This window comes from Pagrus pagrus (genome assembly GCF_965226575.1).
Source record: "Pagrus pagrus genome assembly, chromosome: 13".
NCBI lineage: Eukaryota > Metazoa > Chordata > Actinopteri > Spariformes > Sparidae > Pagrus > Pagrus pagrus.
Window position 1 is genome coordinate 23,929,690 of NC_140197.1, and position 19,538 is coordinate 23,949,227.

General features: G+C 44.0%; 1 protein-coding gene across 2 annotated transcripts in view; it reads right to left on the reverse strand.

Moving 5' to 3' along the window:
• znf385c (zinc finger protein 385C) overlaps positions 1-19,538 on the reverse strand; it is a 133,088-nt gene that overhangs the window by 71,440 nt on the left and 42,110 nt on the right. For both annotated transcript variants that reach the window (XM_084372595.1, XM_084372596.1), the window contains exon 2: positions 15,940-16,269. In XM_084372595.1, coding sequence (XP_084228721.1) covers positions 15,940-16,267 — 328 coding nt within the window. In that variant the 5' untranslated portion in view covers positions 16,268-16,269. The remainder of the gene's footprint in view (positions 1-15,939; positions 16,270-19,538) is intronic.

Here is a 19,538-nt window from a genome sequence, read left to right on the forward strand (position 1 = left end):
GCTGTTGACAGAACAATAAGCGGGGGGCCAATATGGCAGCGCGGCCCCGAGGAGGTCATGAGCCAAACTCATCACAGCAGCAGCAGGATCGCTGGCTGGCTGGAGCGAGCTGGACTCCGCGCTGGTCACACACACTGGCTCTCACAGGCTGACAGCCACTCACAGCGAATTGTTTCCTGGTTTGCAAATCGCATTTTGTCTTGTCTGCAGTGTCAAGGGGGGTTTTACAGTGTGGCAAGTCTAGCTAAATGGCAAAAAAAATATATAATACAGAGCCAAGCCACCCCAAAAATAACCACCGTCATCCACAGATGCACTTTTTATAGCCTGGAATGGCAGAAAGGTAAAACACAATGAGCAACATGTACTACAATTAGAGTCTGCAGCCAGACAACTGCCAAAATCCTGCAAAGCAATAATTTCTGAGTGCCACTTTACCAAAATAGAAGCAGCGATTTGTTAGCAAACAGTTTGTCTTGCTCATTCACACTACGAAGTGTGAATGAAAAGGTGAAGAAACAGAGGCCATTTTCAGGTGATGAGCACACCGCGCTTCGTAAACTTCACCTCTGCAGTCTTTTCTGCACTGACGAACGGATTATATCACTATCACACACGTTTTTAATGCTTTTTTGTGTTAATTCTCCTGCTCCTCAGTGACAACAATGGCCCCAAAACACGCACAAATACACTGGAACTGCTGGCGACGACTGGACTTAAAGGCAAAAGGTTTGAATCCTTCAACACGACACGCGCTGTGATTCTTCTCTGTCAGCTGCGACTCGCTCAGACCACAGACTCGAGTCCGAATTTGGAACTTGGAACAAGAGTTTTGTGGCAGTTACGTCCCGTTTCACGCTAGTTTATCGCCTCTTGATGCTTTAATAGAGCTGTGAAGTGCCCTGTGTATGTGTGTGTGTGTGCTGTGTGTGGATTCTTCCAGATCATAGAAGAAAGAGACTGCCCGGGGCTGCCGGCTTTGTGTCTCAACCTCCAACAAAAGATGTTTTTCTTCCGCATAATGACAGACGCAACGTAATGCCTCGATGTAAGGTAGGTGCGGTATAGCACACGCACACACACAAACACAAACACAAACACACACACCTTGCAGAACTCCATAGCTGAAGCTCTTGTCACTTATACGTAATGTAGCTGGCTGTTGCGGACTGAACGAGCCTTTCCAACCAACCTGCCATCCGTAAACGCGTACCCTCACAACCGCAGCATACTGCGCTCACTCCCTGTTCACTGTCGACCACATGAGGATGAAGTGTGTGAGCGGACAGCGAGGAAAGAGAAGAATTAAAGAATCACAAGGAGGTCTGTGATTGACGTTTATCGCAGCCAATAGAGAGAAGTGACACATATTCGTGAAATAATCACAGCGTGCGAGCGACTCACGCGTGAGTGCAGAAATAAAGATGACGTTGGCTGCGATGATGAGGAGGGTCTTCTCCTCCACTCTCCCTGACTTTCTGGTTTGTGTCCCAGTTTAACTAAATCCCATTAAAAAGGCTTTCATCTCACTGCACTTCATTACTGGCATAAATGCTGCAGCTCACCCCAGAGAGAGGCAGGGATTAGACGAGACGAGCTCATCTAAAATGTTACGCTCTCGAACCCCGGCAGCTTTTTTAATAAAGACACTCACTTTAAATTCTCCATATTGGATTATCCAAATAGGCCCTCCAGCGCAGAAGGTGTCGTGAAGGTCGGGGCTTGTTGTGTTACGTATGGGCTCGCGTGTCCTTGGCAAACAATGTACTGGATTTCGGCGGCAGAAGTTGCTGCGCATTTCCCGCTTAAAATGGGGATCGGTAGACCGACGCCCGCGGAAAATGTTAACAAATTCGGGGAAGGGATGGGAGCAGAGAGAGGGGGAAAATACAGAGGAGCTTTACAGGCATGAGCGAGAAGAGAGAGGACGGCAGGGAGGGGAGCTTGGCATTGTGTGTGTATGATTGGATGCGATGGGTCAGAGGCTTTCACACGCATTTATGAATGCTTATTTTAAGCAGAGCCCAAGCTGGGCTAATCTTTACTGCTCGCCTGAATGAGGTTGCTGATTAAAAGCTAATTATACGCTACAGATTTGGCCTCTGGTGAAGACTCTGCTGATTTGACACAGCTTGGACTCCGGCCTGGGTGCATGCCTGTGGGCTTGAGCTCCAGATAGCCATGCGTGTGTGTCTACAAATCACAGGGGAACGAGACGTCAGCGTGCATGATGGATGCTGTGAGGTTTGTGTTTATAGCAGCGGGGGGAATGTAAGCAAGTGCATTTACAAGTACAGTATCGGAGTACAATTTTAAATATAAATATATATCGACACAACAATAATTTCGCTTTAATTATAAGAGTAATACGAAAAACAGCTGCAACATTAAAATGCCTCTTGAATGTAATTATGCAATAATATAATATATGATAATATAACTCAACAGGGGTCATCTTTAACAAGCATTGTGAGTTTGGTGATGATTTAAGGTGTCCTGTGGAGTTAGTAACAGTGCGGAGTAATGTTTTAAGAGTGGGCCCCCGTTCTGAATGCACATGCAAAGAAATATATTAATGCACAACTTGAAATATTTCAACACATTTATTGTTGCTTAGTAAAGGATCTGAATAGTTGTTTGGCAACTCGTTTATAGTGGAATAGTTGTGTGTGTATTAGCATTTGTTTTGTGCGTCCGTACTGTATGTTCCTAATTTCTCTTTGTTGATGCGATTTGTTTGTGTTCATAACACCTTTAATTGATCCCTTGCCATTTTGAGTCATTTTGATTTGTTTGCATCTTATTGCCTTTTTTCAGCTTTTTGTCTCGTGTCACTCTGAAAACTCACATGTCAAGTGTTGATTGCCAGCCCTCTTCTACACCTGACAATGCTGCTAATTAGCTTTCAATCTATAATTAGTCTTCCAAGTCTGCGGTGATGCTCCAGAATAGTAATCAAGCTTTTCAGAGTTTAACTCCTTTATAATGAAGTTGTTCTTTTATTGTCTCTCCCTGTAAACTCATCTTACACAGTGCATGACAGGAAACGGTATCAAATCTGTATTAAGACAGTATTATACTTTTATTTCCACAGTATTGTATCGGAAACACATCATATTTTTGTGAACATAATATTTGCATTGTTGATTTACATCATATTGTCTTCTGCTCCTCCTTTTTGTGGCCCCTCGCTCCTTCCATTTTGATTCATGTATAGCTCAACATCTCTGTGTGATTGGCTTTGACTTTCATCCGTCTCCATATGAACTCCTCCACGGCCTCCTTCCCCTTCCTCCCCTCCAGCTGCCATTTCGCCGCTCAATCAGAGAGACAGGAGGGGGTTAAAGTCTCCTATACATGCAGCGAGGAAGCGAAAATAGTGAGAGCGAATTCTTCGCTGCCTGTAAGCATCTTGTCTTTGACATCATTACTCCTCCGACATGGCACTGTTCCACGCCTATGACCCTCCCCCAGGAGCTCACCCCGGTTCAACACCACAACAACACACACAGAAAACAACATGTCTCAAAGCCAATTGCCTGCAGGGTGCCTTACAGTCGTTGGCTATTTATGTCTCGGCCGGTGACACAGTCGGTTTGTTCAACCGCTTATTTTCTTACAGCAATCATTACAATAAAAGCCGCACATAAAAATGCATTAGCTTTTCAGCAGCTGCATTACAGAGATATTTGTTTTCTTTATGAGCAGAGAAATGAAAGCTGATGTTGACAAGGGACAAAAAGTAGTTGGCCTTAGCTTTTAAAAGCCTAACTTTAAGCCACATCTTGAGTTGTAACCGTCCCCTGGGTAGCAGGTCAAAATAAAGTGCCGGCCTCGTATCTTGATCCGTAGCCGATGTAAAATCTCCAGCAGCTCCTACTGCTGATCCAAAGACAGAGGAGCAACAGCCTGCAGCGGCGCAGGCGTCATGTCAACAATAGAGAGAGGACAACTCTACATGCGCACCTTCATGTCAAGGACATGATAATTCACAGCTAGATCACACCTGGTCACTGCACGTGCATGCGTGGAGAAAATGGAGTGGGGGATTTGTTTGAGAGCTGGTGTATGACCGGAGGCATCTTGACAACTCCAGCCTTCCCTCTCTGACTCACATTTCTCTCTCTCTCCCTCTCCACACTACCCCACCTTTTCCTCCTCCACCTTCCTTGCCTGTCTTTATTATTAGTGGCAGCTAGAGGCAGTGGACCGGAAAATTCCCATCGAGAAACAAACCCACATCTGCATATTACAGCCCTGTTTCACGTCTGCCATGAGCGAATAAATTAATACATGAATAACAATGAAAATCATCCATGAGTTGCCTCGCTTGCTCTCTAAATGGCATTGTGTGTGTGTGTGTGTGATGTGTGTTTGCATGTTTGTGTGTCCAGAGGAGGTGTAGCTGTCTCTTTTGGCCAAGCTCAGCAGGGAACTCAGAGTATATTTGCATAAAAGCTGTAAAAATTGGCCTACCTACAATACAGTCGGTAAGATCACAAGTCGGGTGGCAACGAGTGCTGCGGACACAAACTGGTTCAAGTTCAGTCTCATTCTTAGAAACGACCGTGCATCACCATGAGGTCACTCATGTATTGAACTGTATTCCTGTGCTTTGTTGTGTTATTATTTCCTGTTTTTTGCTTTTTCATTATCCAAACTGGATGTCACATTGAAGCGATGAAATGTCAAACCTGTTAGTTGTGTTTTTTATGTTCAAGCTTTTTACGACACCATACATATCCGCTCTGAATAACTGTGTTCTTATGTGACATCAAGGGATAAATTCATACCTTTTTTTGTATTAATAACACTATCTATGCATTAATTTGCTGCAATACAGCCAATCAAACGTACCACACGGTTAAAGCAGAAACTTCAGTGTCTATCACATGCAGGCGGTCACAACGACTAACAGCCAGACAGGTGCCTGCTGTGCAACACATGAACCACAGACATCAAACAACAGCCCATGAAGTCTCCTTCTTGGCTAACCAACAAACATATACACACATTTTTGTCCTTAGCTTGTAGAGCGAGCTACCAAACAAATACTCACTGGGGAAAAGTGCACCACAGGCTGGCTAGATCATTAGCTGCGTGACATACCTGCAAATATCACTACAGTCTGGTTAGATGTTGGTGTGGTCCTTACTCTTTAATACCATGAACAACATGATGTCTGCCCACCACATGTAGGCTAAAGTGCGGGGATGTCATTCCCCTGCTGGAGCTCAGCCTGCCAGCTGCTAACAAACAAACACAGACTTGGACATGCCTCTTTAGCCAGCTAAGTGGAAAATATCTGTTATTGCCTCAAAGACCTTTCTTCCCTTTACATGCACAGTATTTTTTTTCTGCAAGTGGGGGTCTTTCAATCAAAAGAACAAAAAAAAAAGACACAAGTAGCGTGTGATCATGAAAGTTTCAATGTTAAGCAACCACAACTGCCAGTTCATCAACTTCCTTTCTCACTGTTGGACCCTGGAAGTTGCAATCACAGGCAACCAAATGAAACCCCTTCTTCCCTTGAACAAAATTACAGATTTCTCTGAGTTTGAACATTGTTGAGAAATGTTTTGGAGAACATACTGTATAACAACAACAATATATAACAGATGTCTAGGCATTTTTTGACCTTCCAATGCAGAAATGTTACATATCATATCTCTAAAATTATCAATATAGTGTGTTTTGATGGAGCTGTTCTGCCAAATCTGCCAAGCCTTAAGCTCTTCTCTCTATATAAGTAGCATCAGTTTAAACCCTCTAATAAATGCTATAATAAATTACATAAATAGCTTAAAATCTATTTACATCAGACTAAAAGTAAGAAAAGTGGTTTAGTTCTCAGTTAATGAACTTGGCTTCCCATGTCCCTGTTTATATCCTAATGCTTGTACAGTTGGTGTTAACACTTTTCTAATTAAGTGTGATCTGGAGTTTGTTACAAACACAGACGTAAACAAAAATGTTTGTCTGCGTGAAAGAAATCCACAGTGATGAGAGGATGTGAGTTTCTTTGCCAAAAACGAGTATGAGAAGTCTATTTCTGTGTTTGTTAGTGCACCATACGTGCCCTCCTCCCACTCCCACTCTCGTTCCATTCCACCTAGTTTACATCTGTTTACTAAAGCTTGTCTACTTCAGTTTTGTGTACGACACAGCGAGGGTCTCCTGAGGTCCACCGTGCCGCACACTAGCAAACGCTCCAACACCGTCAGACTATTTTGGCCCCGATTGCGCTCATCCGACGTGATACGAGAGCTCTCATGAGATCCGACCAAATTCCAAAATATGATGCTTTACCATCCCAAAGCTGGCAGACAAAAACTCTCATCAGCGCCGGTTCTGGCACTGCGTTGCTTCCTTTGGCAAGGCCCTTGATGTGAAGGATGGGAGGTACGTGTGAACTTTCTGAACCGAGCAAACTTCAAGGGGCCATATATCATGTGTCCATTAGAAGACAGCTCTGCCTCGTTCTGTAAATGACAGTGTTTGTCTATGTCTCGCTCTCACACACACCACCCACTCTCTATTCAAGCCAGCCTCTCAATCTCCTTTCTAATCTTTACCTTTTCTTTCTATCTCAGTCTCACTGCTGTGATCCTCCCCGTCTTAAAACCACCATTTTCCTTGTTCCTCTCCCTCGTCTGCTTTATCACTCTCTGTCTCGCCTTTATTCCTGCCTACCTTTTCTCTCTCTCTCTAACCTCCATCCACATCCCTGGATACCGCTGTAATAAGTCACTCTGCTGTAATTTTGCCCTTCTAAAGGCCTGTAATGATGGGGCTCAGAGGAAGGCTAAGGTGGGGGTGAGATCAGGGTGGGGGGGGGACTCTTCTCTGCCCAGAAAGAAAGCCTTTCATGGGGCTTTTTTTGCAATGAGCCTCCAGGGGAAGAGGGCGAAATTGGCCAAATCAGACAGAGAAAGAGAAAGAGAGAGGCTCATCAGGTCACACTGTCACTTTGTTGTTTCTGTATCAAATGTAAAATAAATCTGGAGTAGCTGAAAAAAAAGGATTTTCTGTATGACATGTACACAACACAAGCCAGATGACTAAAACTCTATTTGCAGATTGTTAATAAAAAAGGACACAGCGAGAGGGGAGGGCAACAGCGAGTGAGAAAGAGAGAGGGAGGGTCGTGCAAGGTGACCGAATTGACAAAATACTGTTGAAAGTGACTGATATTTTCTGACATTTAGCAAACTGGCAAACAGTTCAATTCATTTAGCAGATATGTCTGCGGCAGCTTTGGCAATAGGGGTTTGTGTATTGGACAAGCCAGATAAGGGCTCACAGTGAGATTCGCTTGGCCTTCTCCACAGACGGAGCCGGTCGACCTGTCAGAGCCCGGGTAAACACAGACATCGGATGATTTCTGAGAGATGTGCCCCTCTCACCGTGGCCTTCTGAGCGCCGCTCCTCATGTTCCTCGCTCCACTAGGCCCTGTGTGTCGACCCGATATGCCTGCTGACCTTTTTGCAGAGTTTGAACCACCATCACACAGAGGGGGCGCAGCCTGAGGCCAGGCGGAGAGGAGGGAGAGAGCGAGACAGCGAGAGAGGGGATCCGAGGTGGAGGGGTCGGAACAAAGTGCAGGACTCCACAGCCAGATTACATTACAGGAGATTTACACAATCGCCAACAGCAGGAAAAGACACTGAGGGGAAGAGAGGGTTTTTAAGTTACTAAAATGCTCGAGTAGATAACTCATGCAGATTAATACATCATTTTAATGTATTTTTTTTCCTTCATTTAAAGGTCACATACTGTAGAAAGTAATATTTCCATGTCATTTTTGGTTATTAAGCAGGTCTAGCTGCTATATAAATACTGTGAAAGTACCAAAACACTCCATAGAGAAAAGCATACAGCACACATTCAGAAACTGCGCCTTCAAAAGAGTCATCAGGGCATCCGTACGGTTGTGATGTCACAACTATAACATCACTGCCCTCCGGATTTTCACTTCATTGTCTTTTCAGTTTCTAATCAATCAGGAAGCAGTGAAATTATAACAAATTGTGAGATTTCTTACATCTAAACGAGTTGCAACCTGGAACAAAGCAGTACGACATTTGAGCGTCTCACCCTGAGTCAGAGGAAAATGGCCGCCGTGCGAATATGGTCTATGGTGCCTGATCAGGCCTGAAACACAGGCATAAATTCTTTCTCATAAAGAATATGAAGCTGAAAGTAAGAATATTTTTCTAATTGTAATATTTCTTCTTGAATTAGACACAGCCGACAACCATCAGCTTCATGGTAATTTCTCTCTCAGCTTTAATTGGAACTGACGCATTGATAAAAACATCAAATAGACCAACCAGAGACAGGCAGCACAAGACGAGATCAAGACAGCTACACTAACACTAAACACAGTCAGTGTATGAACATGTATTGTATGACCAAAGGCGCGGGGAGGGAGGCGTCATCTCCCTCCGCTGGGGAAAAAATAGTAAAATGGCAAGGCAGCACAAAAATAAAACGCAGATGCGCAAATGCACTCAAGCAGAAAATCCTTGCCTTTAATCCAATTCCTCACGCTTTATTAAAACAGAGCCAGAGAGATAGAGTCAGACAGGGACCATGATGAAGAGACTAACCATGAAGAGGAGGCTCACATTACACAAACATACAGCAACACACACACACACACACACACACACACACACTGAAGGAAATCAAAGGAAAATGAGATATGGAGGACCGTGAAGAAAAAAACAAATGCAAATACTCTCTCTCTCCTCCTCTCGCGCTCTGTCTCACATAAAACACATCCACACATGATGACACATTTATGCCTCCTCTCAAAGCTGAGGAAGATTAACACAACTGAAAATACAAACAACCACACACACACACACACACACACACACACACACACACAGGCATACGTGTCGTCACACTGCTAGATTTACAGACCAGCAGCCGCCTCTGTTGGGTCATATCAGGCCAGGCTGCTGTCCACTTTCTCCATCCCCTTTCTCTCCACACCCTTCCATTATCATTTGATCATCTGTTCTGAAAAGGAGGGTTATTTATAGTACAAGTATGTATGAGTATGAGCGAGTATGCTAGCGCACGTGCACGCGGCATTTTCGTCAGAGGCGCTTTGTTTTTTAATTGTCCGTCTCTGTATTTTGGTGTATCTGGCTGGTTGTCCTTGGCCAAAATGGTTAATCTTGCTAATTATAAAGAATTAAGGCATGTTTCCCTCAGAGGACTGGACCGCGGAGCTGCTCATTTGTTGGTTAGAGGAAGTGCGAGGCCTCCCAACATCTCCGCCAGGAACGGCAAAACACTGGATGAGGGAGGAAGTAAATGTGGTTTCATGCTTGTATGCACCAACACACATGTGCCTGCCGGCTAACAAACAGGCACACAAACAAGCAAAACAGTGAATTCAAAGTGGCCGGGGTGTTTGAGTTGCTTGCTTTGATATTTATTGTGGTGATTGGGTTGTGTCAGCTACAGGCTTGGGCGATATCCAACATTTTATATCACCATACATCTAAATAAGAACTTTTAGACTACTGCAGCTACTCTGCCACTGGTTTCCTCCCCTCTAAGAGGGTCAGCCAGGTGAGAAATAACACTTTAATAAAGTCAAATTAAAAATGAAAACAGAGTCAGAGCAGTTCATTTCCTGGTGAAGACTCACACGGCTGTTTGATATTCCATATTGTGAAAAACATCACATATAATAGCAAATATCACGCTCAAATGCCACATTGATTTATATCCTGAAGGTCTTTCATGTCTCAGGAAGAAAATTCGAAAGGCTTGTACCTCGTCCTTAATTGCCCTCGACTTGAGGTTCCCTCTGACAAGACAAGAAACTCAGACTTGTTTTGATTGAGCGGAGACTTAACTTGGACTTAACCCAGGAGGGCTTAAAAATAACTCCAGAAATGATACTGCTGTCGTCTCAATTCACCCTCGTAATGAGCTTGTTTAGATAAAAGACAGCTGAAACATTTTTTAATTTAGTCTGACTGGAAGCTGAAACAAAAAATGATTAAAGCTCGAGTGTAACGCTTATTTCTGCTCAGTGTCCTTGAGCAACGTACATAACTCCTGTCAGCAGCTTGTGTCAACATAATTTGTCAAACGTAAAATCTACGGGGACGTGAATGTGACGCTGGCGTTTTACACAACAATCAAACATCACAGGATGTAACCTTGTGAAAGTTGGTGTGCAAATTAGGAAGCCTGAATACAGACACACTACAAGTCCTTTGAAGGTGTACAGTAAACATACGTCTCTGTGCACACGTGTGGATGCACTGAAGCTTCACCTCGTGCGAATGCGGCTATGTGAGACTTTCAGGGTGAGATCTCGTGGAACGATATCGACCTGAGAGACGAGCATAATGAGATAAGGAGCGTTAGAAGAAGATTAAACCATCACCTGGATGCTTCTCCTCATATTCCTGCAAAAATAACGATGAACAGAAAGTGTGAGCGGAACATTTGGTATCGCAGCACCAGAGTTGTAAAGGTTTTATTAATGAGGGAAATAATGCAAGTGATGCATATGCACTAAACGCAAACATAATGGTATATCAGCATCTGTAAAATATCTAGACCACCAGTGTTTGCTCTGGTTTGAAAAAACATCTGTGTCATTGATAAATTGCAAGCGTCGTGATTGTTTTTCTTTTGTGGACAGGATGAAATATGGCCAGCATTAGCAGCCGTAAAAGGACCGTGACAACGTAAAAAATATGTTGTGGATTTGTTTTGAGTCACTTAAAGGAGATTCGTTCTATCTTCAGGAAACCTAGTTGATGGAAAAACAGCTGATTTGCGTCGTATTTTTCTCCAATTTTTGGCCAAAGCTTAAACATTCCCAGGCGGTCCCTAACATCAAGAAATCATTTTCAGCTTAATTTTAATGTCCGTGTATAAAAACAAGTAGTTCGTCATTCGCGGTGAATTTTTAATACCCCTCGTTATGACACATTAAGATATAAATGGGCCTAAACTGCAAGAATTAACACCCTGTGTCAAACATCTGGACTCCTTCTCTCCATCCAGCTCCGTCAGCAAGCTTCTTTACATATTATTCTCCGTGATAACAGAGTGAAATCACTTAATCACTGGCACATTCCTCTCGCAGTAGGACTGGCAGCGCCACATGTCCAGAATCCACGCCAGAAGGAGGGAGAGACGAGGATGAAGAGAGAGGATGGAGGGGGGAGACAGGAGAGAGAGAGAAAAAAAGAGCCTGAACCCACTGTCAGCTCAGTGAAGCAGAGAGGGAGGGAAACACGCGCCGACATGGAGACGATTCTCTGGGAGTAGCACACACACATTGGTTTAAAAAAGCGTTCCTTTCTTTATTCATGGATCTATAAACCTATAAACATCCATACCTGCCACAGATGCCTGACTGCACATACGTGGGCCGACATAAACACAGACCCACCGAAGCACGGATTTACGTTTCTGCAGCACAAGTTACAGACTCTGCAGCATTTAACAATTCTAAAAATATCCGAACCAGACATGCAGGATGAGCACATACGTACGCAGACACGGAAACACACACACACACACACACACACACACACACACACACACACACACACACACACACACACAGCAGTGAGGCTGTGGTGGAGCTGAGGACACAGCAGGGCTGGCTGCCTGAGGGAGTCAGCAGAAGGTGAGCAGAGATAAGGCTGTGTGATTGTGACTGCATGTCAGAGAGAATCTGCACAACACCACAGTGCTGCATTCCCCGCGCCACACACAAACAGCCTGCACAACACAAGCAGACACACACAAACTTTTTATATATGCAGCGTGCATAACCTGCAGCAGTGTAGCAAAACAGGGAGCTTAAACGACACGTGGACTGGATGTACGAGTGTTTCTGGTACATTATTTAGTTTATTAAGCTTGTTTCATGCTTGATGATCTGAAAGACAACAAAGGCAGAATGATAAAACACAAGACGCACTTGAGCACGTGGTAAGCCGACTGCTGTACGTGTGTTCAACACCTCCATAAGAGGAATGACTCCATTTGTTACCTAAAAACAAAACCCAAACACTCTGGAGACAGAAGTAAAGCAAACTACAGCAGTCATTTTATCAGCGCCATGAATCAGTTTCAAGAATATGTCTCGTAAAAAGTTGCAGTAGTTCTGTTTTTCTTTGCTTCGACCTGCTGCAGTCAGTCTGTAGTCTTTTCTTTGTGGATTAAATCGAGAGTTACTGCACAAAATCAGTAAAATCACCGATTCGCGAGGCTGAACATCAAGCCAAACAGCTCCATCTCAGCGGCTGCCTCTGCTGCAGACTGAACATGCTGAATCAGGCAAACAGCGGCTGATAACAGCCGATTAGATCCAACAGTGCCAGGGCCTTAAATGCTGCGGATTGTCTGTGTGAGTGTGTGTGTTTATGTCTGCGAATGGATTTGTGTCTTGTGAAAAGGATGTGTGTGTTTCTTTTGTGTTTATCTAGACAAAAAACATGCACGCGTCCATACGCACATGCACATACGACCCAGATATGTACATTCACACATAAACTCCCTGAGAAATAGCGAACTCAAGGGTGTTTTATGGCCGAAGAAGATCTCACCAAAAAGTGGCACCTAAGCACTTTGTGAATAAATGCTAAAACCCAATTTCCAGCTCAGTGTAAGCAGAGTTCTTATGTGCTGATCTCAGGTCTCGACCACACAAATGGAGATAAATCTGAAAGCACTTTTTAATGCCGAAACTTTTCTGTCAACACCGGAGTTTTTGGAACAAATATCTAAAAGTCGCCGCTCACATTGACAAACATGTTCAAATGTCCTCTTTTATCTCAAACTGCTACATTTACACTTTTAACAATCGCTGTTGGTGACGTATTCGTTCCCTCCTGCGACTGTGAAGTTCCTGCTTCAATAGAGATATGTGCTGCTGTTGACGTATTGTCTGTGTGTCTATTGTCAGATGAAGCGCAACTAAAATAAAACATGAAGTTGATCGACTGTCATAGCTGCTGCCTTACAAATTCCTTAGGTGCTGCATGGGACTCCCGAACTAAATCAATATTTCATACTCGTGCAGACTTCTGACAAGATAAAACTGAAAAACATGATAACAAAACGTCAATTAGACGACTGCAGTAGGAGTCATATCTCTGTTTTTCATGTCTGCACAATTTAGCTACGACGAGGATGTACTGAAAAACGCAGTTTTTATTGATTAAACTTAAAGATGAAAGCCATTAATGAGCTTTTTGATGACTCCACATTAGCATGTAGCCTTCACTATCTTGCCATCATCTAGAATTACACTGATTTCCCATAAAATTGCCAGTGCAGCCTGGTAGCCAGAGTAAGAAGATGGCATTTTACATCCCCGCAAACGTCGGATACGTTCAAATTTGTACGTGTCAACATTTCTACAATACTTGTCATATTATGTTCTCATTACATTTATACGAGCTGTCATGTCAAGGAAAGTGGTCCCTCTGACGTAAACACCTTCAACTGGATTCACACACAAGGCACATTACTCACCTACTGCAATTCATGTTCAAGTTCTTCTCCTTCACTGAGTAGATGAATAAAAAACCTTGAACATAACTGATCCCACAAAGACACGGTATGAACTGAAGAACAATGAATTGGTCTTCTTACTAAATGTAGTTCACCATTTCCTTCCGCTAATGGTACAGCCGTTATCTATATCACATATACAAAAAGAGACTCAGAGCCACTGATCATCATCCTTGGCTTTAAACGACTCAGTGTCATAAAAAAATATAAAAGACCACTGAAATAGTTTCTTGATAGTAAATGAAAAGGCTGAAAACCCTCACTTTCAGCTTTTCACTATGGCTTTGACAGTTGTAGGGACTCGGAAATCCAAGTACAAGCAGGAACATAACACTTTTAAGAAAAGCTACTTAAAGTGACTACAAAATGAAACTGACAGAGTCAATCCAAATTTCCAAAGTTATCCATTAGTTTTAACTTGTGTAGAAGAAAACTCATTGTCACCATGGATTTTGTGTAGAAGCTTGAACTCACAGACAATGGATTAACGAGCGACCCTGCTAACTGGCTGACAGCTGCTGGAGCTGAACCCGCAGCTTCTGCAGGAATAAACACTTACTTATGGTCGAGGCCAGCGCAGAGGTTTAAACTTTTGGGATCTCAAAAGCAGATTTTTCTTCACACTCAACCTGTCTTCGGCATTAAACTGTGGAGGAGCCAAAACCTGGGAGATGCTTTAATGCACTGTAATTCTCCCTTATTTGACTGCTTCATGGAGGGAAATGCACAAATACAATATGAACAAACAGAGAGGAGATGGGAAAAAGAAAAGACACTGGAGGATGATAGAAAGAAACGGAGTCTCTGGTGAGTGCTGTCTTTGGTCAGAGGCTAAATTGAACACACCCTCTGTGCCTGCTGTAGCTTGCTATCTTACAGCTACTTTACAGTAAGGCGTTCAAGTAAAGACAATTAATCCTCTGATCAAAATCATGTAAATAATGAGAAATTCATTCCTCTTTATGTGTGAACGCAGCTAGCATGTAAGGCTTAGCGCGATTGGTAGCTTCCAGCTAGGTGGGCTAGTTCCAGTAACCAGGCTTCGTCTTGCCCTCTTTGCCCATTTGGCTGACATCACGGTGGCTCTGTCCACACTTTTCTTTTCACAGTAAATAAGAGAAATTCAGTATTCAAAGATAACAAAAGAAGTATCAATTTCGATGTCTTTCAGATGCTCCAAAGAGATAAATACAGTGAGCATCACAGAAAGCAGCTATGTTGGAGCAGTGAGTGGTCAAGCACTTCGCTCAAGCGTACACCGTCTCCCCAGCTGTCTTGGAAATTGAGATGCTGAACGAGCCTCCTTCCTTGAACATCAGTCTAGCGCTGCCTTAGAAATAAGAATCTTTTCTTTGACATTTAACCACATAGGTCTCCCACCGAGATGAGATTATTTCTCTTGCGTTGAATGATGTTGCCAAATGCCATTCCCAGATACTGCTGCTTCAAATAAAACACCCACAAACGCACAGATATGAGCACGCATGCATCCGATCAAAATTATCCGCGAGGCCCGTTCGGCTGCCGTCAGTGTGTGTCTCTGGAGGGCAGATGCAGGCCGTGCGATTGGTTAATATGCTGAGACACAATCCCCGTGTTTCTCAGTGTCAAGTGTCAACTAACCAGCAGCGTGACCCCTCAGTTGACCTGTCTCTCCTCACACAGCAATTTAAACTGGGTTTCCAAATTGTTATTCTATGTATATATTTTTATCTTACAAGGTTATGTGAGCTTACTGCCTGTCTGCTTACTGTTATATTTGTGTGGTTTAAGTGTTTTGCATGAATATTGTTTGTGTGTGTGTGTGTGTGTGTGTGTGTGCATCATTTTTGGCAGAGGCTGAAGAAAGAGCAAAAGGGAGGCTGGGAGTGCGAACAAGTCAAACTTAAATGAGAGGCTGATTCTCCCCGGAGCACAGTCCTAATCGAGGCTGTGACTAGAATGACAAAATGTCCAACTTAACTCCCGCTGCATCACTCCCAGGAACACAACCATCAAACACAACCAGCACTTAATTAGCTTCTCACTTGCTGACTTCACTCGGCTTTGCTCCACGCGTGTGTGTGTGTGTGCGTGTGTGTGTGTCTTCAGCCCAAGGCTCTGTCTGAACACATTTCAGCAAATAGAATCCAATTTGTTTAACTTCTATTGAATACAAGTCGGGGGGATTGGCACGCAGAGGCTGGTGACAGTGGACTGTGAACAGTGTGTGGGATTCTGATAACATGCACTGGTCCTCTTGTGCTAAACAGGCTTTCAAAATCCAGCCACGGAGCTCTTTTATCCAATGTTCACCATTTATATCTGATTTTGCGACTACAAACAAGCTAAGTGGTCAGAGCAAAGCAGCGCTCCAGGCCTACCTGTGTTACTTGGCATCTTGCCATTGCTGATCTGCTTGAGTCTCTTCTGGTGGGATTTGCCGTTGTAGTGGATCTGGGCCTGTGCGGCTGAATTGAGTTGGATGTTGCACACCTCACACAAGGTGTAGCTCCGCTGCTTTCTCTCCCTTTTAGGTCTGAGGAGCGGAGAAGACAGGGTGCCCCCTGGTGACTGCTCGTCTGATACTGCACCCTCGTCCTGGGTGTCGCAGCAGGGCTCGACGTCCATCTGCACCCCCAGAGCGGCGCCGAACCCTCTCCTGTCCAGCTCGGCGCTCGGCAGAGGCGATGGGCTGAACGGACGTTTCATACCTGTGATGGGAGAAGAGGACACAGAGGAAGAATAACCTGGTCAACGCTTGGAGGTTCACATTGCAGCTCAGGCGTCAGACCACTTTTTGCAAATGTGACTGTAAGTGCATATATGTGTTTCTGAAGGGCCCCAGCGTCTGCATGTGCAACACAGCAAGGCACAGAGTGAGTCTGAGTCCTGTCTCACCCAGCACACAAAGCCAGCCTGTTACAACCTGACAGCCGCAGAGAACACACGGGCAAAAAATACCCCTGATTCCTGAAGCTTTGTAGCGGACTGTGTGGAATCTGACCCCCTTGTTCTTGTCTCATGTAAGTTATGCTTGTCAGCACCCTCCAAACACAGTGATACCTGCACTGTGCACACACACACACACACACACACACACTCATGAAGACATCAGGAAACAAAAGACACACACTGCACAGTTGAGGTCCAAGCCGAGGTGGTCCTGGGGTGCAATGACGCACCACATGGGGGAGACAGAGTGCTGTAGTGGGGCTCTCTGAGGACCACTGAGGCCACTTTGTCAAGCTGCTTCACGTGTTCTGACTCCATGCCTGCTTGCTGCCTCTGTGGAGGATCTCAGCCAAGTGATGCCTGAATCAGTTTGGCAAAAAAAAAAACAACAACTAAAAAACAAGTGGGAGTCCAGGGTTACGAAACAGCTCTGATGATGTTTGCTGACATTACGGTTCAAATTAGAACGGCTGATTTACGGACACAGCAGCATTAAATATACAAACATGTGGGAGCTTAAGCTGACGCATTTCTCCAAATCCACTGTTTGTACGAGTGCCCTGACTGACCTCGCTGTATTTAGGGGTTGTGAGTAAAGCGGAACAGTGAAATGGGAAAAAGACAAACAAGCAAAGTGATGTTTCTGTCAGGAAAGGCAGCCGCTTGGACACCTCGGATTTTCCGTGGAGGGCTCTGCGGTCAGAGAAAAATCCTTTCCAAGGAAATGCAGTCAGAGAGGAGAGCTGTTTGTTTCGCGTGCAGCTACTGTCTCTATAAATAAATGAAAAGGCAGGTCTACAGTAGCTCTGTGAAGGATTGAGACATCACCATTGGAAAAAAAAAGTCCCTGAAATACACCCAGCTGTGCATCTCTGCTGCTGGCTTTTTGCCTCCGCCTTGAGTTATTTACGTAAATACCCAAACCGCTCACACACACACGCACACACACACAGAAAGAAAAAGAAAAAAAGTGGAGTCTATGATGCATGCATACCTAGATACACTCACACACAGACACACACACACGCTGCTCAAAAACACATTAGGGCAAGCAGCCTCCATGAAAGCTGCTATTCACGTTGCCAATCTGGGAGCACTCAAGAGGCTCCATCAGATGTTTTCTCAAAAGCTTTGAGCAGCGCTGCTCTCTGGCACCGAATGAAAAAAATCTCTGTGGTCCTTGACCACGCAACCTCCTCGCGCTGCCAAACTACTCCGCTAGCCGCCCTAAATTAGCCTGGTTGTAAAAACAAACAGTCTGTGACGACCTGCGGAAGATAACACACAGGGCCGCCGCAACCTTGCATCTTCAGAACAGAGTAATAGACCATCTCAAAGATAAACGCACTTCAAATGTGTAGCCTGACCTCATGCTTGCCATTTTGTGATACAGTTTCTACTTCTCATCATGTAAACATCACTTTTAGCTTTGAATGCTAACAGTGATTTCTGTTTTTGAAGCAGTTCGGTGTCAGTAAAGCTCACCTTATAGATTCACTGGGTGTTTATGCAGCATGACACACAAATTGAGCCGAGTGCCGAGAGGAAAAATATATTTACCTGCGACACCATCTGCATGTTGAGTTGTTTCAGAGCACCGAGAAAACTTCAACAGTGACACGAGTACTTAAAACACAAACTGTGCTGTTTGAGGTTAACTCCGGTACAATTTTGTTTTCATTTTGAGCAGCACTTCACACAGGCCCCCGAAACGCATTTTCTAAATCAGCCTTTCACTTGGAGTGCTGCACAATTACACGTTCCTTTCTGCCAAATTTGGAGACAGTTTTGGTATTTTCTTCACTTAATATTTGCTACTCCTGGAACCAAGGATTTGCTTAGAAAAAGGCATGTACTACTGTGATCAAACTGCACCAACACCATCCTGATGAAGCAGATAAGGTGAGACTGTGAGTGTTAAACCCAAAGATGTTTTTGTAACTTCAACTGGTGCTTATATGATCACAAATATTTAATTAGTTATAGAGAGTAAGAGTGTGATGTGATGAATGATTAAGCTGTACTTTCAGTTTTAAAGGTTATAATTCCATCCAATTCATTGCTGGACTATCACATCTCGATTTGAACAGATCAACAGAGCCTTGGTTTTATACCCAGACAACCGTGATTTCCATTTCCAAATTTCAACAAACTTCTCTCAAAAGAAGGTTAGGGTTGGAAGCTCAAATGATATTCACCAAAACATAAACAACAAAAAAAATACAACCCTTCAGGGACGCAACAATGAACAACAAATGATAGAAATTCAGTTTGTTACAAAGTTTGGTTTCTCAAATCTGTGCTGAGTAAACCCTCTTCCCAGACAAATCAATAAAGGATCTCTGGCAATGTTATCAGTTCTGTTCAGCTGAGTGTTTCCCCCACAAGTGAACCCTCTAAAGAAGAATATGAAGCAAACATCCGTCAGTACCAGTCAGTTGATCATCTTCTCGCACACAGGATGTGTGTCTGGTGGTAAAGCTGCAGGATACCGGTAAGCTAGCTGTGTTCTCTTTAAAGTGTGTTCTTTTTGAAGGCTTACTGTAAGATGTGCGCCTCGTGTGCGTCAGCAGCCGTGGGATGGAGGGGAAAATAAATAAAATAACGAGAGTCATCAATCCTGCTTTTGACTTGGATGATCGAGGCTGAAAGCTTGAAAGTCCGTCCTCTTCCAGAAATCATGACATTCCTGGCCATGTTGTCATGCAAAAGGAGACTTAGATTGTTTGGTGAGTGTTAAACCAGAAAATGCTACTTAATTTATTGTTCCATGACAAACTGTGACTTAATTGAGTTTAAAAATAATCTTTTAACGTGGGATCTTGCCGTTCACAACTGTTTTATGAAATAAGGTCCGATGGTGTTCCAACAGAAGACGGAGGGAGAGCTCCAGCTTTAGGTAGAAGTCGTGTGAGACAAGAGTCCATGCTGTGTCTGCACACAGAGATCTGTAGGCTGATGCAGGACAGGAGATTGTCAGGGGGTAACCCTGGGGGAGGAGAGGGAGGGCAGGAGGCTCTGCCAGCCT